The 27,453-nt window shown below is 42.5% G+C and overlaps 1 protein-coding gene across 6 annotated transcripts in view; it reads left to right on the forward strand.

The window, feature by feature from the left end:
• The window catches only part of DPP6 (dipeptidyl peptidase like 6), a 1,137,219-nt gene that overhangs the window by 549,280 nt on the left and 560,486 nt on the right, over nt 1–27,453 (forward strand). Inside the window, 1 exon segment of one of the 6 annotated variants that reach the window (NM_001034161.1) lies at nt 2–58. The exons of the other annotated variants lie outside the window; for them this stretch is intronic. Within the exon segment in view, the coding sequence (NP_001029333.1) occupies nt 2–58 (57 nt within the window). 6 annotated transcript variants of the gene reach the window in all.

The following is a 27,453-nucleotide window of genomic DNA, read 5'->3' on the forward strand; positions in this document are numbered from 1 at the left end:
CATGACCACAGCCAAGGAGCCAAGCGCTTCGGGGAAATCCGTGCAGCAGCAGGAACAGGTAATGCTGCTTTTGGGGGTCCGTGTGTGTGTGTGCGTGCGTGCGTGTGCATGCGTGCATACGTGTGTGCATGAGAGAGACAGAGACAGAGAGGGAGGATATGTATTTAGTGAAGAATTTTGTATTTTGTATTGGTTTATGACTGTAGTCCCCTGAGCCACCAAGCTGGGAGGAGACGTAGAGTGCTGGGTGCTGCTGGAGTCTGCGGCTCTCCTCTCCCAGGCTTCTCTCTCTAAAGGGCGCCCTGGCTTGATGATTAAGGTACAGGCACAGGGAACCTCTGTCAAGGTAAACTTGATGTGAAACACCTCTGGACAAAGGCCTCTCTCTACAGAGCCGCCAGATCTAACGAGTTCCCTGGGAAGGTTCCCAGCTAGTACTTTGTAACTTGGGGGAAGAGGGTTGTAGCCAGAAACATCAGCGTATTCTGACCCTCCAACAGGACTTTGCTTTGGTTCTAAGACAAGTCAAAGAAAATGAGCTTATTGAAAGGACTTTTCTTTGGATACCTCGTGGCCCTTTCCTCCTGTTTCCCTCAAGAGCAAACTGTCCCTGCTAGAGAAGCTGAAGGATGGACGGTCGGGATAAAGGAGGACTCGGCCGAGAAGGTGCAGGTTTAAAGGGCTGACCGCGGACGGGGAAGGCTGCGTGGGTCCCACATGGCACAGGGCGGCCGCTCGCCTTGTCCTGAGAAGGCCACGGTCTGCAGAGGCTCAAGGGGTGAGGGAGGAACGGTGAATCAGCCAGCCGCTTCACCACGCGTGTAGACATCGTAATTCCCTTCTTAGAAGATCTTGAGGGTTCTTGTCTTTTAATCATTGCTCAGTTCACCTCAGGCAGATCATTAAAATAGATCCTGGGAGACACCAATAGATTCACAAAGCAGTTTGCTCAAGCGTGGTAAATCAACAGCTTAAGCTGACTTCTCCTATTTATTTTAGGGTTGCTGTTGGATCTCATTTGCTAGGATTAGGGCAAAGATAGGCGACCTCTTTAGAGTTCAGGAAGCTGAAGAGCCTCCTTGAGGACACTGTGTGACAGAATTCCATGCCAACTCTTCAGAGACTTACATGAAGATGAGTTTGGATTTGTATTTAGTGGGGTCATTTCCCAAAGCCCATTTATCGATAAAAGGGGGCCATTTTATTAGTACCATCATTATCATCATCTAAAGAACTTAAATGAAGTTTTATGTCATCTGGGAAGAAGATTCTGTAAATATGGACATTAAAAATTTTTATATTCAGTGTGACAGTGTGCATAAGGGTTGATGCTCAGTATAGCTTGACAGGTTCAAAATAGACAAACCAAACCCTCCTCCTTTCAAAAATTCCACAGAATATTTGCTCAATAAAGAAATATTTCCACACTAAATTAGCATTCTGTAATTAACTGGGTTTCTTTTTATTACAGTTCTCTTCCCTCATTAGTTATGAAGTAAGTGTGTGGTGGGCTTTCAGGCTTGAACTAGGACTCAGGTAGCATCCCTGACCATGGGAGAGAAGTAATAATTACAAAAGAGTGCATTGCTGTTCATAGGTCTACACCCGATACACCCAAGGATTGGGAGTCAGAAGCCCAATCTGTGTTATGTAAAAGAAATCCCTTGTTTCCTGTACAAATTTGCTCTTATTTTGCCTGATACCTGAGCATGCCAGGAGAGTGGGAGTAGTTAATTAGGGTGTGGGTTTTGGAGGACCTATGAGCTCTTGGTTTGATTTTATACCTTTTTATCATTGGAAATCCCATGTCCTTGAACCTATTCAATCGGAGAAGGCTTAAACTGATATAAAACTGAAGAGCAGAGGCAGCCATGGCTACAGCGAGCAGGTGGGACACCCAGAAGAAGCAGCTGTCCTCATCCCATGCAGTTGTGAAGCCCCTTTTTCTCCCTCCTCAGAGAGGTGTCACCTCGACCCTAAAAAATGAACAGCCACCCCCCCAACCATGAAGTATAATGAAGAGGGGAACAGCAGAGATAAGATAAGCCAGATGGGACAGGGGGTGAAGACCCCACATTTCAAGTGTATATACCTTGAGGAGACCTTACCTGGGGTCTGAACACACTGCTTAGAACATAAAGAGGTAAATAACCTCCTAAAATAAAATCCCTAAAGACGGTCTCTTATTCCTGCATTATATATAATTTTGAAAGGTATTAAAACTATGCTGTGTGCTTAGACTGCAGAACTCTTAATGAGTTCTCCATTCTTTATTTTATTTTATTTTCCTGGTTGCTAATGAAACTTCAGGGATACCTCTATTCCCAGGCTGGTAGGCATGTGTAGGGAGACCAGGAAAGAGGAATATGTTTCTTTTTTTTTTTTTTTTAATTTATTTTTTGAGTGAGAGAGAGGATTGCTGCTTTGTGGTTTGGTTTTGAAGCAGGGGATCATTAAACTGTGCTTAACTCAATGACTACCTGCAAATCACCAAGTGTTGATTCTTATGAGAAACTCAGTGGCACCTCACATCCTCATCTTGAGAGGCATTAACCAGAGAACTGGGATTGAATGGAGCCTGATGCCATCTCCGACATCCTTCCAGCTGTTTGGTTACTGCAATAGACTACCCATTACTTCTTAGCAAGTGAACAGAGGAAAGTGAGTTTCTTTACCAGCCTTGGTATTTGGAAACCAGGCATATGGGTGGTGGGTGGAAATAATTTTTGTGTGCTGAGGATGGTCACAAATTAGGGGGGAAATTAGAAAAAAAAAGATTTTACTATTAGTTAGAGATTGTTTTTTTTCTACCGTGTTTGCTAAAAAAATGTGTAAAAAGAGTATTTTGGGATTTTTGGTTTGCTTTTTAAAGGATACTAAATAAACAAGCCAGAGTAACAAGGAGAATTGGCTTCTGGCAGACTATTTCTCTTTCTCTTTGGAGACGCTAAAGTTTATTTTTAAATGAAGTATTGCAAACCCAGAGATGTTTGGAAGCAATATATACTTTAATCTGAATGAACTGAGTTGATCCTTTGGCTCTGAAGCCAATCAGGTGATACTGAGACTCCTCGGTGAAAATGGCTGAGCATTGGCTGCACCTGACCTCTGCTCCTGCGCAGAGGGAAGCCTGGTGAGGGACCCAGAAAAAACACTGAGGCAAGTTTGGCTTAAATTTACTATATTCTCACAAGCAAACGAAACTCTTCCTTAGAAAACCAAATTAAGGGATTTTTTTTCCCTTAAAATAAATAAAAGTACAAATTTATTGTAGTACATACTGTCTCCATTTCAAATGATTTAAAATTGAAAAGCAGTGATCAGTAAAGCTATTAAGAGAAGACGAAAAATTAATTCCCTCTGCTTGCAATGAGCCAGGACACATTTTTGCTCAAATATTAAGCAGGGATAAGTTTTTCCTAGCATATTGTGTGCATGTGTATGTATGTGTGTGCATGCGTATGCACACATAAACACATGTACACACGTGAACAGTCACACACAGGCACACCTCGTGTGTCACAAAATCAGAGTTGGAAAGGACCCCACACATGCACTCGTTGGTCCTCGTTCATGCTCTCGTGCTGAGGAATCTCACAAATGTGTGAGAATATGCCTTTCCTCAAAAGATCTCCAGAAAAACCTTCTCTCACATGGAAATAGCCTACATTTCACTGGCTAACTTGGATCTTTGGTTATATGTTCAGTCACATTTTTAACTTCCTTAGACCTGAAAATCAGCTGTTCTCATCACACTTTGTATATGTGACTGCTGTTGTTTGTTGCTTCTCAGTTTTCTTCAAGTTGTACAAATCCTGATAGATAACTCCCCATGTGTCTGTTCTTCTATTAAATTATGAGCCCCAGGACCTAGTATTAACTGATAACTTAAATTTGGTGTCTGAACATATATAATAATGCCATTACAGAGGAACTTTTTGAAATGAATAGAAATTTTTACACAACAGATTCCATAGAACGGACATTGAAATGCATGTGAATTCTGGGAGAGGTTAGGTGGCCTCCCGGAAGGGCACATAGGTAATGGCCCAGTAAGAGAATTTCTGATGTTCCTGTCCACTGCTCTCTGAATTTGATCTTGTTGCTTCTTGCAGTAGATACTGAAAGAGAGGATCTAACTTTGACCACTATGAGAGTTAAATTTTTTATGTAGCCATATTAAAAGGAAAAGGCAATGTGAGACATCCGTATTTAAGATAAATGTGGTAACAGGAAAAAAAGAAGTGAAAAGAATGCAGAAAAACAAGATTCAATATTAGGAAGTGCACATAACTATTGAGGAGTCCCAATAGGGAAGGTGGTCCTTTTGCAGTTCAAAAAGGGCATGGGGTGGGGTTGGTGGCCCTTTCACAGTTCACACGGACATTGGATGTAGCAGCCATGCTCACGTACATGAAATTCCATCTGTGCGTGGTCTAAATTATCTAAGACTCTGTAGATAAAAAGAAAACTTGAAGGAACTGCTAAAGAATAGGGACACCAGGTTCTTAGGATTGTGTAGAAGTACATCTAGGACTCATGGACTTCCAGAGCCAGGAGACAGGATGGAGTTTGGCTGCAAAATAGGCTGATGTGTGAAGGATTTGAGGAGAGAACTCCGAAGTCTTGGATATCCTACAGAGAGCAGGTCCAGAACCAGAGCTCCCTACTGGGAACACCAGAGTGGGTCCTTGAGCTGATGGGGAGCAGCATGGAGTCTTTGGGGAAGGGAAAGAGCTTAGCTGGTGCGGTGCTATCCTCAGAGGAGGGACGTCTTGCTTGTTACCAAAGAGGACAACATGATGAGGAAGCAAGCAAGCAACTAGCCTGGAGGCGGCATGCACTGTGCTCTGAGAACTGACAGGCAGTTCACAATCTTTTGGGATCCGTGTCACCAACTTACAAAAAAGTGCAAATCAGCAAGTGCCATTTAGCACATCAAATGAAAGAAAGCCCAGGCAATTGAGAGCAAAGGCTGTACCTGAAGGTAGGCAAGAACAAATGATACCCAGATTGGCTTTTGGTGCAACCCAAACTCAAAACAATGTTAACAGTGTTTCTGTTTGGTTTTGTTTTTTTAAATGCTTTCACTGTGCATTAAATGCATTTTGTTATTTTATTCTGACATTCCATTAAACCAAATCCAGCCCCCTCATTCTCAATACTGTGGTTATCAGGGCAGATATAGTCAAAACCTTCAAATGCTCCATGGAGAACACGTGAGGGCTGGAGGGTGCTTTTCATTAACCTTCACCGAAACATCTTAGCTCCAGCGTGCACGTGGAAAGTGTTAAGATGCTAATCACTTAGAGGAATTAACAGTCACCGTCTCTGCCTCATCGGGAATTGTAGCGTTATTATCTTTTATGGAAATGAGCTGTGCCTGTGTTTGGCACTCACTGATCTAGTTTTGCAGTAGGCATCATGCACCCTCTGTCATTGAGAAAGAGAGGGCAGAGTGAATCTGTGGATCCAGAGTTCTAAAACCTGAGGAAGAGTATATAATTTGGGGAGAAAGTGATGCTCTATAAGCTCTGAGAGGTCAATGGTTGACGTCCTTGCTTGTAAAAGATCGGACAGGTAGGGGGTGTATCATCTTGTTTCAGACACTGTTTGGAAAAACAAAATAAAGTGGTTTTATTTGAAGATGTAGGCTTGGTTACCCCATAGCCTTAAATCATGGAAGTAGGTAACCATGTCAATTTGCATGGGGAGCCGCGTGCAGTGGCTCATACCTGCAATCTTTGGGAGGCCGACGAGAGAGGATTGCTTAAGTTTAGGAGTTGGAGACCAGCCTGGGCAACATGGCGAAGCCCCATGTCTAGAAAAAATAGAAAAATTATCCAGGCATGGTGGTGGCACATGCCTGTTGTCCCAGTTACTCAGGAGGCTGAGGTAGGAGGATCACCTGAGCCCAGGGAGGTCGTTTGCAGTGAGCCGTGATCACACCACTGAACTCTAGCCTGGGCAATGGAGTGAAACCCTGTCTCCAAAAAAAAAAAAAAAAGAGAAAATCTGTGTGGGATGTAAATTGCAATCCTGTTTGTTGGTGCAATTCTGCATGTGGCTGATATCCTAAAGTCCTTCCTGACTTTGATAGCATGTGTTTCTTGAAGTGGGGAGTGGAGAGGTCTCAACACACACAGCCCAGGTAGAATGATCAAATGCAGAAAGTTTATTCTCTGTCCTACTCCCATCCCCATTTGTTGTTGACCTTTCAGGACTCTTTACTGCTACATCCCGGGTAGGCCCTTAATCTCCACTGGTACCCATGGTTTAGCACCATTTTCTCATACTTGACTCTTCTATCAAAAATGCTCCATGTGCTTTTCCACCTGGGCCTTGCTAAATGACTGAGACAAATCCATTCATTAAACAAAAAGTGTAAGGTGGGTGTCATGCAGTACTTTCCTGAGAGCATTTGCAATTTCAACAGTAGCTATTGGTGATAAAACCCAATGCAATTATTAATGGTGGAAATTTCAGGCACAAAGTTGTGGCAAGACCTGATGGAAGAAAAAATATTTAGTCACATCGTTAAGGAATAATGAAGGTGAGGTCACAGCGGGGACAGTCTTGGCACCCCTTAAATCATCGACAGGCTGTGCACATCCTGGAGGTATCTGTTCATTGTGTGTTCACATTAGAGCTGGTCTTGCATCAGGCAAGTACCAAATTACAGATCCTGTTGCTGCTTTCTGCTTTCAAATCCTGAAGGATTTGATGGTAATAGTGTTGAAATGTGCAGCGATTCCTTCTTAGGAAAAACTGCCATAATATGCACAGGCATGGAGTCAGTGCTGTGGGTCCCCTTTGATCCTGGTGGCTGGGATCCTGAATGCGGCCCTCCACCAATGGCTTTACAAAGCACGTTGCTGATAGAATGAAGTCTTGCTCCTCAAATTTTTAGTGGCAATGTATGTATTATTCCTTTACCAGTATCTGATCAATTTTTAAGAAATTTAACTTCCCCTGCCAGAATTCAAGAAAAACTGCTTTCCCCAGCGTGGAACTGCACGAGACTCAAGCGTCACCTCGAGCTGCTAAGTTATTAATTTGAAACACAGGCTTTTAAACAATATCTGTATGTGCGCCCGTGTATGTGTGGGCAGAGGGGGGGACGGGAGACCAGCCAAATCTGCTGATTAAAATGGGAACACCGTGGTGATGGCGGGGCTCTCTCAAAACACTTTAAAAGGCCGAAGTCCATCTTCTGGACATGCTCATAAGATTTCTCTTGGAGATAATGGTAATTCATTCTCTTAAAAAGGATTGGTTCCACCCTTTGAGTAGGCTACCCACAGCAAGCTGTGAGATCACAACCAAAAAATACTCAAAGCATATTCCATGTTTTGTCTTTTGGAAATAATATGTGACAGAGGTGGTCTTGAATAGTAATGATGTATGTTTCCAAATTAATGAAAATAATTTATTTCTTTATTCTCTAGCAGTGATTCTTGAAATTCTTCATTCTTTTTAGAATATTTGAAGTTGTTATAGCATTCACTCTAGGAATTCCAAAATTATGACACTAAGTATGTATCTCAAATCAGGCCTCTGAGTGGGAAAGGGAAGGAAACATATTTTTAATTTTAATAGTCTGCCTAATATCCCATCCACTTATTAGACAGATATTGGATCCAAGGAAGATTTTTATTTTGATAAATAGTAATGGGAGAGCCAAGGTAGGGGGAAAGGAGAGCTGGATGGGAACAGCTCAAGGTCAGGAGAGAGCAGAACAGTCCACAGCCAGGGTGCCTGGACCCAAGGTGCAGCCAGCGGTCTGCTGGAGAAAGGTGGAATGTGGCTGCAGGGGCACACAGAGATGGTTTGGGAAAACAGAAACAGGAACTGTGATATGAAAGTGTTTTGAAAGCATACAATGGAAAACAGCAATGGGCTTGTAAAGTTCTAGAAGGGAGGGAGGAAGTCTGAACTTGGCACGAGAGGCTCTTGCTTAAGAGAACAGGTGTTTGTGAAATAGGTAAAACCAGAGGAGTGACTTGGACATCAAAATTTTATTTTCTGAATGTGATTATTTAATCTAGGCATGTTTTGATAGGTGAAAAAAGGGACTAGAAACTTCTGGCTTTCAAAGAGCAAAAAGAGTTTGTTATTTCACAAATAAATTCAAGTTTACCTAGAAGCAACAAGATATTTTAAGACATGGTGTATATATACACCATGTGCACACACACACACACACACACACACACACACACACACACACACATACACCCCCTTACATATATATGTAGTACTTCCTGGAATAGCCTGAGAAAGAAACATTTAGGAAGACTCAATATAATTATTAATACAATTTCTGGCTCTGATTTTGATGAGCCAGATATTTTGATGTTCATTTTGATGCAGTCTGCCATGCCTGGAACACCAGGTCATATGGTACATATGACTTGGTTAAAGAAGAGATTAACCAATAAGAGAACTTTGGCAGGTAAGAACTATTTTGCCGTTAAAAACCATGAAGCTGTAACAACGTCTCAAGAGCTCCCTTGGTGCATTTTATTAATTCTTTCTGCTCATTACTAGGCTTGGGATAATGAAGACCTGACCCTTGACTTGCCAATAGCTAACTTACGGGGGAGTTGGGAGAATTGCTGTGCTTTGGCATGGATGCCCCTGACTTCTGATCCGAGCTCCTCCACCTGCTAGCTGAGGGATATTGGACAGTTCTGGACTGATTCTGTATCTATGAAATGGGGATGATTCCTGTCACGCTTTTGCTGTGAAAAACAAAATATAGAAACACGGAATGCTGTTCTTGGCATGGAGATTTCAAACTATTGTTCAGTGAACACCTACTATGTGCTGACATCCCAATGATACTTGAATCTTCTTATTTTCAGCATTTGATCAGAGCTCATGTTCCATTTTTAAGATGATTTGTTCTACAAAATCATAGAATGTCTGACTTTTAAAGCTTCTTATAGCCCCTCTTGCCCAGTGATTTTTGGACTTTTGTTTTAGTAACGTAAACCCCTTTTCCAAAGGGCACGTCTTTTCCAAGATTGGCATGTGAAGGTGGTGAACGTGCTGGCTTAGTGCCCCTGAGACATGTCAGCAGAGCCCCAGGGCATGGGGGAGCCCAGCTCACAAACCACACATCTAATTCAGCAGTCTAATTTTGCACTGGAGTAAAACCAAGCTCAGAGAGGTTGAGTAAATTACCAAAATCATACAGCTGGAAAGCTGCAAATTCAGAACACAACTCCCTCCTTTTTTTTTTTCTCCAAATCAAGCAATCCTGAGTGAAATGTGGGAAATATAATATGCCAAGAAGATTAACACGAAAACTGTTAACTGGCAGCTGCAAAGGAAATAAAGGAATTAGATAATATGAATGGGTTAACAAATTCTCGCCTGGAGGTCAGTTAAGAAAAGGTTTGTGTCCTCCAGGTAAATCAAACCTACTGCGGTTTTTCCTCTTCACATCTCATGGACAAACACAGCCATTTCTTCTTTTTATTGCACCAGTGCTGGGTGCGTGAGGTTGTTCATAGGGATCTGTCATATTTGAGTAATTCATTATTTAATGAGTTGCTTTTGAAACGAGGAAAATAATGAGGATGTTACCGTTGTGTATCTCCCCAATTTTTAAAAGGAAGCAACAAATAGTAAATTATACATGCTTTGGAAGTATGCAGTAGTTAATTTTCAATCTCATCTTACAGCTGAATAACCTCAAAGGTAGTAGTTATACAACAGGTGTGGGAATATGTGAGTGTGAGGGAGAGGAATCCCAGGACATCACCTGTACACATTGGGGGTTTGGCCCAGCAGGGCTTCAGATGTTGAAACATCTGGAAATTTTATTTGCTCACAAGCTTAAAATGAACCAAAAGTATGTTGCTTATTAACACTTTTGAGGATCTGATGAAAGCCATAGGACTGCTTGCCAGAAAAATCCCTACAATTTTTTGAGTTCCTAAGGTTCACATTCCCTTCATTTCTGTCTGTGGACTCCAGGTTGAGCATCTCTGTGGTCACCATGGTCCCCAGCAAGCTAGCACAGTCTTAAGACACATCAGTAGGAATGTATTCAGTGCTCAAAGCTTACATAGATATTGACCAGCAGCCATCACCTCTGGGGGCTGTGCTAGGGAGGCACAGCATGTAGAAGAGGCTGGAATGGGGCAGGGAGAGTGGTAAGGGAGCAATGGGTAGGAGATCCCAGAAGTGGTAGGTAATGGACCGTGATCCATGTCGGGTGATTAAAGGCTAAAGGAATATGGTTCTGTCCTCAACCACATGGTGGCCTCAGCCTGGGATACATGACTGTGTCTTCCTCCATAGGGGGCAGTTTGACTAAGAACCCCAAGTATTGAAGACCTCAAGACTTTAATATGGTACTTCCTGTACCTTGACACACATATATAAGCTTCTGAAGGACACAAAACATGCCACATTACTTGTTGTATGTCTGACGCCAAGCACAGTGGTGACCCACTTGCTTGTGTGCTAAATGAGTCAGTGAGTGAATGAATTGTGTCCTCTCTAAACCTGCTCTATTGAGTTATACACAAAGTTGAGGGTCTGTGGTTTTACTATTTATTCATCAAATGAACCATTGAACAAAGTAATCAAATTTTCAGAGCCCTGTAGAGAAATCAAATCTCCCTCTGAATTGCTAACTCACCTTGCTTTCCCTGTTGTTTAAAGTGTCATAGCCACTCTTCCTTTCCCAACACTCCACCCTCACCTGTCCTACCCAAAAACATTTCTCTGCCACAGAAGCATGAACTATTCACTCCAGCCACCAGCCATGCATCAACATTCAGTCTTGCTGTGACTCATCTCCATAAGATAAGTGAATATTCTCTCATTTACCAACTGTATAGATAAGAAAACCATCAGAAATCAAAGAACTGTTGAAAAATGGGCATTTTACATCACCAAAGCCCTTTTTTGTTGTTGAAACAGAAGCTTCAAGTCTTCTCCATCCACTGAAATGAGTTGTTGAACTGGAAAAGTAAGTTCTAATTGAACCACCTTCTCCGATGCAGAGAAAAAGCAGACTTGAACAATTGGGTTGATCTTCTATTTCTCAGGTTGGAGAAGTGCATTGAGGAAAGAAAGATGGGGAATCAAGATCAGAGGAATGCAAAGTTCTGGAATGTTTGCCTCAGTTGCCCTCTACTGGGTCTGGCTTGGGGAAGTTTGTAGAACTTTTTAATGAGTCATTGTAGGTTCAGGAGAGATTTCAGATGTGGGTGACAGGGTGAAATGCTTTCTTACACAGAAGTGAATGAGTTAGTGAAACTGTAGCACGTACAGTTTGGGAGAATGGGGGCAATGGGGGGATTGTGGTATGGGAGAAGGAGCACCAGCCTAGGATTCAGACAGATCTGAGTTTAAATTCCAGCTCTGGCACTTGCTAGGTAGGCAGCGTTGGACAAGTTGGGTAACCTCAGTTTCCACCTTGAGCAAGTGCTTGACTAATAACAGCTGTGACTGTTACCAGTATGGTAATTACAGTATCCCAAGGTGTAAAGAAGCAGAAGCATGATTATATGAGTTGGGTCAAAGATTTGGCTGTCTCCCTGCCCCCCACCAATCTGGCTACAGGGCAGACTTTGCTAAATAGACACAGATTTACTTCCAATGAAGTGGGTTTGCTGCACTGAATAAAGTAGTTTACTTTTCCTTCACTGCAGCTGTGCTTGAAATTGGACAGAAAGCCAGGTGTGGTGGCTCACGCCTGTAATCACAGCACTTTGGGAGGCCGAGGCGGGCGGATCATGAGGTCAGGAGATCGAGACCATCCTGGCTAACACGGTGAATCCAGCCTGGGCGACAGAGCATGACTCTGTCTCAAAATAAATAAATAATAATAAATTGGACAGAAAATAAGATAGAGTTGTAGCAATTAGTCTGCAGTTTTTGACTTTATTAAATTCACTTAGACATGTGGCTGCACCATTATGCTAAGGTACCTGAGGCTCTACTATAGTGTATTCATTGTCGAAAATGTGTTTGCGATGTAGATACTTCTTTTAATTAGTTCTATAGTGATACTGTTGGGAACCTGAAGTTGTCAAGCAGCTGGTGTATATAATTGCATGTAAAATAGACTGTATTTTATACTTATTGAAATCTAATGGTGATACTTGGTTTTAGATTACTGAACGTAGATTCTGAAGAATTATGGCCCCAGTAATGAATGGATGTGTAATTAGAATTTTTATCATTATTCTGTAACATCTCTGCTGAAAATTTCAGGTTTATATAATTGTTTTGGCTTGGCTTGAAACACAAATTATACTTAAAGTAACAGACAGTAATTGAGAAAATTATACTTAAAGGAACAGACAGTAATTGAATCCAATAAAAACACCAAAGAAGATCAAGATTGCTGTGAGTAGAGAGTCTAGCTTGTATATTTTGTGAACCTCATGGCTTGAATGACATATTCTCAACAAATGCATGCCAAGTAAAGGAAATACTAACTTTATGTTTTTGATTCAAATCTTCATTTCATGAAACTCCAAATAACTTTTAGTGATATGGTAGTTGATGTGTTGATCCAGTGTTTTAAATTTTAACAATATACAGAGAATTCCTAATCACACTGGAGATTTTGAAATTTTCAAAAAATAAAATTTTGTAGAAGCTTTACCCTGTGAGGGAATCCTCACTTCTGGTCTCAAATCAGCTAGTGTTGGGCATTGAAAATATTCACAGAGATTATGTATTAATTATATAGTTGTACTTAGAAATGTATATGAGAGTTGTTAATGACATAGGACTCAATATTCGTCTCCCTCGTTCTCACTCTTTGTATGCTTAGGAATGCCAATTACTTCCTCACATTATCCTGTAAAGAGGTATAATCGATTTAGGGATAATGAGAGTGACCTAGGGAAAAAGTTATTAAGCCACAAATCAATTACACCCTATCAACCACACCCTCACTTGCTCTCCCCACCTCTCTTCCAGCCCCCAAATACCAAGACCAAAAGCTTGGAATCACTTCATGGAAAGTCCTTTGAAAATGATTTGTACACTGATAAAACTTCTTGGAAACATAAATCCCTTGACTGATACTTGTTGAGCAAGTTAAAGATGCCCCAGTTCACACCTATTGCAACAGAACCAGCAATCACTGAAAGAGGCTAAGTTGTACCCGTAAGTTTGGAATGGAGAGCTGGGTTTCTGTCCTTTGTTATTCAGGATGTATTTCTTTCTTTCTTGGGCTCAGTAAGTAGAGTGTAGTAACAGTGTAATAGCATTTGTGTTCCCACCTTCCCACACTATCCTCCACCCCCCCAAGCCATGGCATGAGCTTATATGTTAGAGAAAAAAGAAACAGCTTCGGAGAGCCTGGCCATTCGAGGGCCATGCTGTCTGGTAGCTTCTGTGTTGGCAGTGAGGATCATTGATGTGGGTGATGGGCTTATTCCCAGGCATGTGTGTTCTTCATCCAGCCTACCCTCCTCTGCGGTTCTGGTTTAGAGTGTGTTGGTTTGGGGCTGTGTGATGATCTTTATGTGGCCCCCAGGGCCAGCAGCAGGAGGTGTCTGCCATGTCAGGGGAGAGTAATGAAGTCTGGACACCATGGAATGCCTGTGTGCAGCCTCTCTGCGCTTGTCCTCATGAACTTCTCCAACAGTCTTACTGATTTTTTTACAACAAAAATTATACCTAATGATTATCTATTTCATGTACAAACACAAAGACCATTTTACTGTTAGGATTGAAATAAAACTTTTTTTGTCTTCAAATTGTTTTGCTCTAACACAGGCGAGATTTTTATTTTTAAAGACAGGGTTAAAACTCTTTTTCTCTGCATAATTTTAATGTCTAGAATAGAGTAACAGTCCTGCTTTATATTTGTATAACGCTCAGCACCAGTGCTAACAAAATGCAACATGAGACTGGGCATGGTGATTCATGCCTGTAATCCCAGCACTTTGGGAGGCCGAGGCGGGTGGATTGCCTAAGGTCAGGAGTTCAAGACCAGCCTGGCCAACATGGTGAAACCCCATCTCTACTAAAAATACAAAAAATTACTCAGGTGTGGTGGCGGGTGCCTGTAATCCCAGCTACTCAGGAGGCTGACATGGGAGAATCACTTGAACCCAGGAGGCGGAGGTTGTAGTGAGCTGAGATTGGACCACTGCACTTCAGCCTGGGCAATAGGAGTGAGACTTTGTCTCAAAAAATATGCAACATGCCGGGTGCAGTGGCTCACGCCTGTAGTCCCAGCACTTTGGGATGCTGAGGTGGGCAGATCACGAGGTCAGGAGATCGAGACCATCCTGGCCAACATGGCGAAACCCTGTCTCTACTAAAAATACAAAAATTAGCTGGGCGTGGTGGTGGGTGCCTGTAATCCCAGCTACACAGGAGGCTGAGGCAGGAGAATTGCTTGAACCCAGGAGGTGGAGGTTGCGGTGAGCCGAGATCACACCACTGTACTCCAGCCTGGGTGACAGAGCAAGACTCTGTCTCAAATATTTCAAATATATATATATATATATATATATATATATATGCAACATGAACTACTATGTAATTTAAAAATTTTACTAGCCACCTTTAAAAATTAAGAAGACACAGATGGAAATGATTTTACCATGTATTTTATTTAATCTAATATCTCAAAAATCTATTATTCCAACATGGAAGCAATATAAAAATTGTTAATGAAACATTTTCCGTTTGTTTTTTCCACTCCGAGTCTTTGGAATGGCATGTGTGCTTTACACCGACGACGCCTCTCACTTCAGGCCGGCCCTGTGTCCAGTGTGGTCTCCATAAAGGACTCTGGTGTCCAGAAGTGCCCATGGCCGCTCCATTCCGTACTTGGTTTTCACAAAAACTGTCTCCTACCTTCTAATATCCTCAATTCTACAGGAAAATGAGAATCATCTCCAGACAGTAGAAACTGTATCCATCATCCATATTATGAAGAGATAAAATAGCCAATTGTACTTTGTTTTTTTTTGTTTGTTTGTTTGTTTTTCTTGAGACAGAGTTTTCCTCTGTTGCCCAGGTCGGAGTGCAGCAGTGCGATCTCGGCTCACAGCAACCCCTGCCTTCCAGGGTTTAAGCGATCCTTCTGCCTCAGCCTCCCTAGTAGCTGGGACCACAGGCATGTGCCACCATGGCCAGCTAATTTTTTGTACTTTTAGTAAAGACAGGGTTTCACCACGTTGGCCAGGCTGGTCTCGAACTCCTGGCCTCAGGTGATCCGCCTGCCTCGACCTCCCAACGTGCTGGGATTACAGGCGTGAGCCACTGTGCCCGGCCCCTATTGTACTTCTGTTTGAACTTATATTGGCAAATGTAGTAATTTTCTAGAGTTTTAGAAAAGGTAGCGTTTATTATTATAAATATTTGCTGAGAACTTTCTGAGCAAAGGGTAGTATTTATTCTATATAAATATGTACTGAGCATCTGCTAGTTATTTAACAGACTTCTAGGCACAAAGGATCCAATGGAAAAAATAAGAATATTCATATTTAACAGCTTCTTTGTGCTCTAGGCATTGATTATTCTCTGCATTGATAGAATTTACACTTGCAGCTTTCACCAAAGAAAATGTTCCACAGTTTAGGCAGCATGGCAAAAATCCATCTCTACAAAACAATACCAAAATTAGCAGGTGGTGCATGCCTGTAATCCCAGCTACACAGGAGGCTGAGGCAGGAGAATCGCTTGAACCCAGAAGGCGGAGGTTGCAGTGAGCTAAGATTGCGCCACTGCACTGCAGCCTGGGTGACAGAGCAAGACTCTGCCTCAAAAAAAAAAAAAAAAAAAAAGAGGAGGAAATTGAACATGGCTTTACAGATGAGCTTCTCTTCCCTGCAGACAGTGGCCTTAGACCCTTGTCTAAGGCAAAAGTGGGATTTAGGGAAAGACACAGTGGTAGCTGACACAGAATTGCAAAAGGCTGAAAACCCACGCCAGCGAAGGGCAGCAGCTGCTCCCCTCCTGTGGGCACTCTATTGCCCTCATAGAGAGAAGGCATCTCCCAGCACTTTCCACAACCACACCCCCAACCCCCAACCCCCAACCCCCAGCTTAGTTCTCTAGAAGAGCAGACCGTCACCCTCCCCCACCTCCTCAGCCCAGCCTGGAAAGGCCCATGGAAGGACTCTGCCAGCCCTGGCTAAAGTTATGTGTCCACCTCTAGAGCAGCCACCTGGCCTGGGGAAGAAGCAGTATGAGCCCACATTCTGAGTTGTAAAACCCCACAGTTAGGAAATAGACCTAAAGTGCTCCCATCACATTAGGGTGCAATGTGCATTTTTGTTTGTAGAAGCTTGTTCTCCATTTCTTCTTATTTGGGCAAAATAAGCTCAGTTTGACTAAGTCTGCCATCTCTAACCCAGACCCCATCATGCTCTGACACTTTGACAGGCACACTGGATGAGCAAAAGAGTCAACTACCGAAGGAAGACAATTTTCGTTTGGTCTAAAACTTTATACCTGTGATATTCTGTGCCATGAAGAGACTCGTGCTTAATAATTCATTTTCCAATGATCTTAGGCAATGTAGAAGATTACAAATACTGTGAGACCTGAACTCCTCCTTCAGGGAACTTAACAGTTTTCAGTGGCAGGGGAAATAAGAGTAGATTCCTGAAACCGTAGCAGCATCCGATAGAACAGAACATTTCCTCGACTCTAGCAAATCTCTTAATTCCAGGTGTACTCGGGAAGATAGTAGCATTTATTGGGTATATACTATGAAGAGAGAAGTATCATATCCTGAGAGGGGGTTTATAGGCAGTAAACATTGTAGTCTTTGCCTTCAAGGTGTTTGAAACATAAAACATGCTCACATTAGCTAAATATGCCTGCTTCAATGCCTGTAATTATATCACACAACCGACATTATCAACCTGGTTTCAAACGCCATGAGCAAAAATCAAATCAGGTAATGTGTGTAAAAGTTCATTGTGACTGTACCACCATACAAACCGAGATGGTATTACTGCAATCAGACCTTCTGTTTTATAGTGTGTTCCAGAAGCTGGCCTGGTTGCAGAAGAGAGTGAGCTCATTAGCCCTGTTCAAAAAAAAAAAATAAATGGAATAATAAAGAAACTTCAAAACCAAATGAAATACCATTCCATGCACATCTTGGAAAAGTTTATAACGTATTTAAACATGAAGAGCTATTGTAAGCTTGACAATAAAACTGTGAGGATATTGTTCATTTCCGAGATTCACTTTTCCAAGATAGCTCTATCGTGAAAGTCTCTTTTGGAGTTTATGTATAGTTCTTTAAATTGGCACAGTTGGCTTAAAGCTAAAACACTGTAGTTTGCATTAAAAAAGAAAAAAAAAGCAAGTGCTTTTGCACAAAAGGCTGTAAGAAATGAGGGCTGCATATGAAGCGAGTGTTCCGTTGACTGTGTGACTGTGAGATCCTTTTGGCTTTAGTCATTTATTTGGGGCAAGCTCCGACCTTGATGACAGATGACTTCGTCAAGCTCTCCACAAAAGGTACATGTCTATTTTCATCATCAACTAACTTCTGTGGAGCACTTGCTGCTTTTGGTCCCCTAACCATGAAGTTTTATTGACCCATTTGCCATCTCTGGTGTAAGTGGATGGAATCATCTTTCTTGAGAGGAGAACTCCAGGAATAATATTACACTTGTCTCTGAGCCATTTGAGCTTGCTATTTTTACAGATTTCAGCCTTAGTTCCTTTTCCTCTTCCTCTGTCACCCTCAGAACACTGGGACAAGGGGGAGCCATGCTGTTTCATAAACTTCCCATAGAGGTTCTGAGTCTCCTTTTTAGCTGATTCCCATGAGTTTGTAATATTTTGATCTGAGCTGGTTGCAGTTTGAAATAAATAAAAGCAATCTGATTTCATTCTAGCCAACATCTGATGGGTTTGATATGGATGAAAGCTAATGAGAGGTACAAGTGAGACAGTACAGGTGAAAACTACAAAATCTCTCTTGTAAAATACACATATACGCAGACCCATATTTTCCAATGACACTTAAAAGGAGTGATACCAAGAGGAAACACTGAGTCCCATGAACCATTTCTTCAATCAGGACAGAACCATGAGCAGAGGACACAGTGGGTGGGGTTCGTGGAAAAAATAGAATATATATCTAATTTTCTGTTTGATGATGGTCTACGGATTGATTTAATTATGATTACTACAATAACTTGCCTAGTACTTCCTGTTCACGGTTGCCTTCTACATGCACAGCAGGTTGCTTGGGGAGCTGATGTCTACTCCTAGCCTTTCTGCTCCGGTACCCTTTGTTCTGTTCCATTATGTTTCAGATAATTTAATCAAAGTTGTGTTTGCTTGTGTGCTCCCCCCTTTGAATCATTCTCACTGCACTTCTGCCCCTTCCATGCAGATGCAGGCTGATGCCGGATGGGTCTCCACTGGCCTCTTCTCTGGACTTCTCTGGGGCCTGTATCAGAACCCAAAACCTAGCCTCAGCTTGACTTCTTCCTCTTACCACGGGGTGACCCCGGTGTGATCTCCCCTCCCAGGTTCCATCCAGCATGACCGCCGGGTCTCCCTCTGCCCTACTTGATTGCACTCACCTTTTGTTACCAGTCCAGGCAGCAGGCTCCATGTCTGGGTTGGGGGTGTTTCCTGGCCTGACGGGGCACCTTGTTCGTTTCACCCAGGCAGGAAATCACGTCTTGTTTCAACATCCTGAATCTTGTCCTGATGTAGAAACCGTGATGCTAGCTGACCTGACCTGCAGCCTCAGGCATCCCTCGGCCCTTTCACGGTCTGGTGTTTATGTGATCCGTCCTCACAAATTCTTAGGATGGGATTTATTGTCTCCATTTTCTTTTCTTTCTTTCTTTCTTCTTTCCTTTTATTTTATTTATTTATTTTTTTTTGAGTCTTGCTCTATTGCCCCTGGATGGAGTGCAATGGCACCATCTCAGCTCACTGCAACCTCTGCCTCCTGGGTTGAAGCGGTTCTCCTGCCTCAGCCTCCCGAGTAGCTGGGACTACAGGTGTGTACCACCATGCTTGGCTAATTTTTTTGTATTTTTAGTAGAGACAAGGTTTTACCATATTAGCCAGGCTGGTCTCAAATTCCTGACCCCAAGTGATTCTCCCACCTTGGCCTCCCAAAATGCTGGGATTACAGATATGAGCCACCGTGCCTGGCCTACAGTCTCCGTTTTCTATAGGAAATGAAAGCTTAGTGAGAGAAGGTGCCCAGACCCCCACTGGCTGGGAATCGGCAGAGTTGGGCCCCAATGGGTCTCCTCACTCCATCCCCCTTGTACCACCCAGTGTCTCACCAGCCATTCTGTTCAGATGGGATGTAGGGCCTATATAGCAAATAGAAGTTTTCTGGCAACCCCTTAATGACAAAAAATACTTGCTCTCCAGAGTATTCATGGCAGGCCTTGATAATCTTGAGCCTCAAGTGCCCACAATTCCTTTTGGGACTGACTTTAAACCTTTATTTCAAATACAAGCTGGGTCTTCATTATTCTTTGTTGCAATGGATCTCTTTACATGCTACCCTCAGAACCACAAATTAGCAAGAGTCTAGCTGGAATCTCTTCTGTGATGGAAATTTCATTCCCTAAGAAATAGAGCAACCTTTCTTAATTAGGCATTTACTCTAATGATTCAGAAAGTTGGTTCTTTATTTTTGCTTTATTTTCATTAGAAACTAAAGATTTGGATGGTGTTTTCATAATCTATTGAGAACTGCACCAAGACTGTCACTATTCAATACATACGATTAATAATCAGAGGGAAGACACTTATATTTTCTGTCATACACACATACCTAAATGTTTAGGCCAAGGGCACATTTTTAATTGATTCAAATAGCAAATATAAATTGTGCCTCTCTGTTACCTGAATGTCTTACTTTTTTGGAGGTTTTGTTGTCAGGAACTGCCATATAAGAGGCATGCATCATTTTAATTGAATCTTAAACCTGACACTTTTATTGACCAAAAAAAAGGATTTCAAGTTATTTTTCACGCATAAAGCCTGCATGAAGCCTGTACTTCTTTAGTGAAGGCTATCTCAGATATGTATGACCTTACCTCCTTGCCTTTAGGAAAAATTAAACCTCATTGTCTGAGATCCTTGAGATTTGGCAAATGTTGATCAATTAACTCTTCAAAGACTTATGATGAAATAACTGTAGGGAATAAAACATACTGAAATATGTCCAAATGACCAGCACAGCAAAATATGCATGACCCTGTGCCTAAGGTCTGTGGCATACAAGCCTTGGGTTCTGTTTATGGGGATGTCACCTTCTATGACTCAGGTCCCTGTCTAGAAACATGATATGGCCACGTCTTGGTGGTTCCTTATTTATGCGGTCGAGTCTTTTGTATTCTTAAGTCATCTCTGGAGGATAAAAGTCAGAGCTCAAAGTCTATATATACTGTCACAAAACAAGGATGCAGATATAATGATGATAAAATTGAACCTATGATTTAAGAAATGCGATATGAATATGATATGACAACTCTACCTGCCACCAGTGGACTAATTTCCCTTGTTGCCAGGGGAGACCTCATCCTCATCCTAATTTACACAGTGTTGTATGTTTGTCAAGAATGCATAATTCTGCCAGTCTGTTGTATTTCTAATTTTAGCCTGTATATATAGAAACACTTTAAAACATTTGCAGGCTACTGCAATCATCGTCATACAATCTGTATAGTTGTTACATAGAAATAATACCAGTTGGTTTCCCCATAATAATTTTTTCTAGAGAGCTAGCTGTTCAATGCTAATTCATATCCTTTCTTAAGGTATATGGCAAGTAAAATGGATTTCCTCGGGGCCTGGAAGGAATTCCTGTTCAATGATTGGAACATTTAAAAGATTTCCTCTCGATTTCCTACAAGGAAGGAATAGGAAAGGGAGGTGATTGGTCTTGTTGGCCTGGAAATAGTATTCACTGGGTCCCTAGAGGGTGGGGAGAGAGGGACGCAAAAAGGCGTGTGTCAGAGTTCCTGTCTCCGGGGAGGTCACAGGATCGTTAGACAGATAAGAGAGACGCCTGTGTCTAGGTGTCTTTGGTTCAGTCCTAATGTTCTGCTTGGTGTCTGGTTCCCACAGGTCATTTGGGGGGTCTCAATGGTGATGGATACCTCTCAGAGAAAAAAAAGTTTTAGGCTTCCAGGCAAAGTGGAGAATGAAGAGTAAAGACTTGGAATGATGGGTGGCAGGATAAAATAGAAGAATCGTTAGTTATTAGAATTATTAGGGTAAAAAGCCGTGTTAAGTGCTTTGTAGGTAGGAGGACCATATATCCCAATTTGCTTAGGCCAGTCCTGGTTTATGGCAATTGCCCTGACTTGAGTTTTAGTAACATTCCCTTTTATTCTCAATAGCGTCCCAGTTTGGGCAATAAGTCATATGGTCAACATATATATTGATGAAGAATTAGGATCTTAATATAGGAACAGATTGGGAGTGAAGATAAAGGTAAGATCAATTTTGAAGTCCCCTTATACTACACCGTAATTTGATATCTATATCAATCTCTAATTTTACTTGAGGAGTAGTGTTGACCTCATGTCTTAGAAGAAAAAAATGAAGGTAAAAAAATAATAAAATTTTGCTTAGGCCGTTGTGAAATTTCCTTTCAAAGGTGGAACTAGAATTTAGAACTCAAAAACCTCATTTCCTATACTAACCCCCACCCTACATTCCCGGGGAAAATGGAAAAAGCAAAAGAAATAATGGGATATAAAAATGTATGGGACCCATTCTTTCCTCTATTATGAGCTTGTCTCTTAATTACCACCATTTATACTGGACATGTGATTTGGGTTGCCAGAATAGTAAAAACACAGATATTATAAGCCCTGTGATCATTTGCAAAGAAATCTCATTTGCCCAGGCTATTACATTTCTGTTCTGCCTTCAGTGGAAATACACATAGAATGGAATAGAAATATGCATTACTATGAGTAATTCCAGACACCTTAATGCTTTTAGCGGGAGTGCATTTGGAGTTTGTTTCCTGAGACCCTTCTGGTGGAGGTGGTTGTTATTCATGCTTGCTGGAACAGTCCTCCCCACGTCTGTGAGCTCAAGCAGGTCATGGCCTCAGAACCACAGAACTCCAATAGGCAGAGACTAAAAGAAAAGGGAAAAATGGTTTGCTCGGATCCCTGGGTTGCTTGGCCCACACCCTGAGTGTAATATGTGATCAGGGTTAGAAAGCAAGTGGTGGGAGCAGCTCTTGCTTCTGTGGGCATGGCCTCCTAGAGAAATAGTCCAGCGCTGGAGGCACAGAGAGGGGAGGACAGGCATTCCAAGGCTCTTGAAGAACTGAAATCTGGAATCGACATGAAGCTACATCCCGAAGCAGGGAAGTAACGAGGGGCCTGGAAGGGATTCCTGTTCAATTAGTGGAATATTTACAGAAGTGTTGTTTTGAAGATGAATTTATGGATGATGTACATGTAAAGTGAGATAGAATGAGGGGACAGACAGGGATAGGGAAGCAATTAATTTGCCATAGATGTGGGTCTGAAAATAATCTTTACTGGCTTGCCTGGTGTTGTCTAAAGTAGCAGGGGAAGCTTTGAGAATCCTATTGATTTCGGGTTACTATCCAGGAACTATAAAATATTAAAGCAGAAAGGAGACTTAGTGATCATTAAATTCATTCTGAAATGAGAAAAATCAAGCCCACAGAAATGGAGGGTTTACTTAATGGAGGGTGTACATGGTATTAGGGGCAGGAACCAGGTCTAGAACACACCCACTGCCTCCTTGTCATTAACCCCGTTTCCCTGGAGAGAAGAGAAGCCGGTGGTCACACTTTGACAGACACAGTGTGGGTGATGCCAGAGCCAAAACCTTGGGAAGGGAACTGTGTGGCTTCATGGACATGACCAGATCCACAGTCATCCACTGGGTTACTGTCTTCCCAGTTCTCATCAGCCAGGGTTGTTTAGAAACATTGAAAAATGTTGCTAACTGTGGATAGCTCTGTAAGTAGAGTTTTCCATCTTTCTAACACTTATTACATTTTTTTATTCCTGGAACAATTTTGAATGAGAAGTGGAAACCATGGTTTTAGCCCTACTTATCTCTTAAGGAAGAATAGATTGGAACAGTACAGGTGTTTTGCTTAAGTTTGTGGATTTACTTAAATATTCCCTATGAAAGCTCCGGTGTACACATTCATTTTATTCATGATTTCAACAAAGCTTTACTGTGCACCACATACAGTCCAGCATGGTCCCATAGAGCTTTCAGCAATGGTGGAATTGTGTTGCATCCGCACTGGCCAGCATTGCAGCCACTAGCCACATGTTGCTGTCACAGTCTTAAAATGTGGCTAGTGATCAGGGATGATGAGCTTTTTTCATATGTCTGTTGGCTGCATAAATTGTCTTCTTTTGCGAAGTGTCTGTTCATATCCTTCACCCACTTTTTGATTGTCTTGTTTGTTATTAGAGAAATGGAAGTCAAAACCACAAGGAGATACTATCTCACGCCAGTTAGAATGATGATCATTAAAAAGTCAGGACACAACAGATGCTGGAGAGGATGTGGAGAAATAGGAATGCTTTCACACTGTTGGTGGAGTGTAAATTAGTTTAATCATGGAAGACAGTGTGGTGATTCCTCAAGGGCCTAGAACCAGAAATACCATTTGACCCAGCAATCCCATTACTGGGTATATACCCAAAGGATTATAAATCATTCTATAAGGACACTTGCACATATATGTTTCTTGCAGCACTATTTACAATAACAAAGACTTGGAACCAACCGAAATGCCCATCAATGATAGACTGAATAAAGAAAATGTGGCACATATACACCATGGAATACTATGCAGCCATAAAAAAGAATGAGTTCATGTCCTTTGCAGGGAAATGGATGAAGCTGGAAACCATCATTCTCAGCAAACTAACACAGGAACAGAAAACCAAACACTGCATGTTCTCACTCACAAGTGGGAGTTGAACAATGAGAACACATGGACACAGGGAGGGGAACATCACACACTGGGGCCTGTCGGGCGGTGGAGGGGAAGGGGAGGGAGACCATTAGGATAAATACCTAATGCATGCGGGCTTAAAACCTAGATGATGGGTTGATAGGTGCAGCAAACCACCATGGCACATGTGTACCTATGTAACAAACCTGCACGTTGTGCACATGTATCCCAGAACTTAAAGTAAAAATTTTTTAAATGTGGCTGGTGACTGAGAGATGCAATTCTTAATTGTAGTTAGTTCTAATTAATTGAAATTGAGATCACCACAGATGGCAGAGGCTTTCATGTCAGTTTCAGACTCTGGTATTGGGTTGAGGGAGAAAAGAAAAAAGACAAGTCATGATCTCTGAGGACAAGGCACTCACAGCCGAGGGTGGCAGGGATGAGGAGAGACAGGTAAACAATTGTCACACTGGAGTGTGGCCAGTTATGTCACTGTGGGAATCAGGTCCTGTGAGAGCACAGAAAAGATGAGCGTGATGTGATTCCTCTTTGGGGCGGGCAAGCATCAGGGCAGTTTGACAAAGAGCAGATGTTCCTGTCTTTACGAATGGACTGAGACCGCTCCAGACATCTGAGATGAACACGAGGAGAAAGGAATTTTCAACAATGGAGCAAACATACATTCTCAGCAGTGTAAAGAGCAGAGGGCCAGAGGCAACCGTGTACTTCTGGTGTACTTCTGCGTGCGTGTTGGTGTATACACCCTCTGGGGAGGTGAACTAGCAGGCAGCTTGGCAAGAAGTCGCCTGCGGTGTTCTGTAACTCAGCCCTTGTTCACCATAGTGCTCTGTGTGAAGTTGGACAAATGCATCTACCTTTCTGGACTTCAGTCTCCTCTCTACTCCCCGAAGGCAGGGCAGAGCAGCTGTATGACTCCTTCTCAGGTCTGGGCTTAGTCCTTACAAGCTTCTATTGCATTCTCCAGCTCCTGCAGTGGCCTTCCTTCAAGACGATGAGAAGCTTCTTGGCCTCCTCTTTAACACTGGGTGCTATTTAATGAGGGCACCTCAAGATCCTCCCAGTTACCACGATTGCTGGTGGCAGTCATCTCCCACCGCTGACAACAGTTTTGTGCTCTGACTGCCTGTGCTGTTTCCGCATTTTTTTCTCCCCCTCGGGTATTTTAGACCCCAAAGATACATGGGTACTCTAGGGATACTGTATAAAGACTGGGTAGTATTTGGAACTGGCAGCCAGAGAGACAACATTGGCAATTCATTCATCTATCATTACCTCAATTGGCAGTGTTCTCAGTATGCAGGGACTGTCTCTGTGTGGCTTTTTGTGAGAGGGATGTAAGATTTATTTTTCTCTATGACCTACCTGCTGGCATGGTACAAAAGGTCTCTGCCGAGGTCTGAGGGACCTCACTTGAGCTGCACTAATAGACGGGGGGATAACTGGTAGACCAGGAGAGTGTAGACAGGAAGAAAGAACTCACCTTTGTAAATGAGCCACTCAGGCTTTTGATTTTGTGGCCCTTGAATTCCCACTTCAGCTGATGGTCACACTCATCTGTGGGGAAGCTAATTTTACAAGAAATGGAACAGGAGGGGGTTGCTGTTGGATCAAGAAGATGCAGCTTTGGAAGGTATCCACGAGGGAATAGCCATCAATTTGCCACGTGTGTGAGCTCTACCATCCCGCAGCACGTCGGAGCGTGCTGTGCTGTTCCTGTGTGCTCTCAAGGTAGACGAGGTGTCACACACTATATGGTCATCCACACAGCAGGTGTGGCCAAATATAGAGATCTCGTGAAAAACTAATAGCCTGCCAAAGAATGCAGCCACTTTTTCAGGGTCATAAAAACACTCTGTGACTTTCCCAAAATATAGTTACTATACATGTACTAGCAAATCCCAGGATGTTCTTTTCTTATGGTGCACATAGCTAAATACCCACCAGTGGAATATGGGTTTATTTGGGAAGAAGCTAATCCTATTAGGAGTTTCATATTCTCACCAATTTGGGTGATGGGGTCTGTGACCAAAGATCATAGAAAGTAAGAAATACAGGACTCAAAAATGTGTTCTTCATTATGTCTTCACCTCGTGCTTTTGAAACTTTTTTTTTTTTTTTGAGACAGAGTCTCACTCTGTCACCCAGGCTGGAGTGCAGTGGTGCAATCTCAGCTCACTGCAACCTCCGTCTCCTGGGTTCAAGTGATTCTCCTGCCTCAGCTTCCTGAGTAGCTGGGATTACAGGTGTGTGCCACCATGCCCGGCTAATTTGTGTACTCTTAGTAGAGACAGGGTTTCACCATGTTGGCCAGGCTGGTCTCAAACTCCTGGCCTCAGGTGATCCACCCGCCTCAGCCTCCCAAAGTGCTGGGATTACAAGCGTGAGCCACCACACCCGGCCATGGTTTTCAAACTTTAATGTGCATGGAAATTACTGGAAGAGTTTGTTAAAGTACAGGTGCTGCTTCAGCTGGTTGGGCATAGGTCCTGAGATCCCGTGTCTCTCACAGGCTCCCAGGCTATGCAGTTGATGCTGGTCCATGGATGACCCTCTGGGTAGCAACGTTTGGGGGTCTTTGTGTGTCCACACATGGTGTGTCTGTCCATTGGGAGGAAAGTGCCGGCGCATTTGCCAAAGCGTTTAGATAGGAGCCTGTTAGAGTTTGAAGTTCCAGGACCAAGGAAATCTGGTAAATAAAGGACAGTTGTTTGTTCATGGATCCAGGTTTATAAAGTGTGTATACATTTTGAGATTCTGTCTCCCCCCTCCAACCTTAAAATTAGCAAAATGTAGTCTTTCTTTGTCGAGCTCTAGGAATAATTTTTCTGCGTCAGATGCATTTTTGGGAAGGTGCGTTTGGCCATTTCCCACTCACTGTGCCCGCCCAGTATCCCTGCAGTTCTTTGGAAGCACCATAATTGGGAAAAAGTAGAAAGCTCTTGCCTTGGAAATGAGATGCTTATCTGGGTCTTGGGCACTGGAGGATCTCAGGCGCGGGAGGCTCGCGATGGGTCCGGGGAACAGCTGCTGTGTTCCTGTAGGAGGAAATGCCTGTGATGGAGCCTTCTAAAGCCAGCTCCCGTCTCAGAGAAGAGAGCTCTATGCCTCCGCGTCGTGATAGCAAATGTTCCCTTTTGGCTGTTTTAATAGTTCTGCTTCAAGCGTATTTGTTTTTCCTTATTTCCTAGCATCTTTGAGAAAGATCTGTTCTATACTCTGTAGCCCAGTTTGGAGAGATATGACATGTTTGACTATGTGAGGAAATATACATATTTCTCAGCGCCTTTTTTTTTTTAATTTGAGTGTTATTGGACTTTGATGTTTGATTTCCAGGCAGTCTTTAATGTGAAAGGCAAACACATTCATTTTCTATCAGTTTCTGAAAATGTTCCCAATTTGAGAAGCTCTAGACTGGTCTTGCCAATGTAGCAACATAGTGACAGTTACTCGTCTGTAATTCTGTACTTAAATCATGAACTGCTAGCACTATCGATTAATGCTTT

This window comes from Pan troglodytes, chromosome 6, assembly GCF_028858775.2.
Source record: "Pan troglodytes isolate AG18354 chromosome 6, NHGRI_mPanTro3-v2.0_pri, whole genome shotgun sequence".
NCBI classification, from domain to species: Eukaryota; Metazoa; Chordata; class Mammalia; order Primates; family Hominidae; genus Pan; species Pan troglodytes.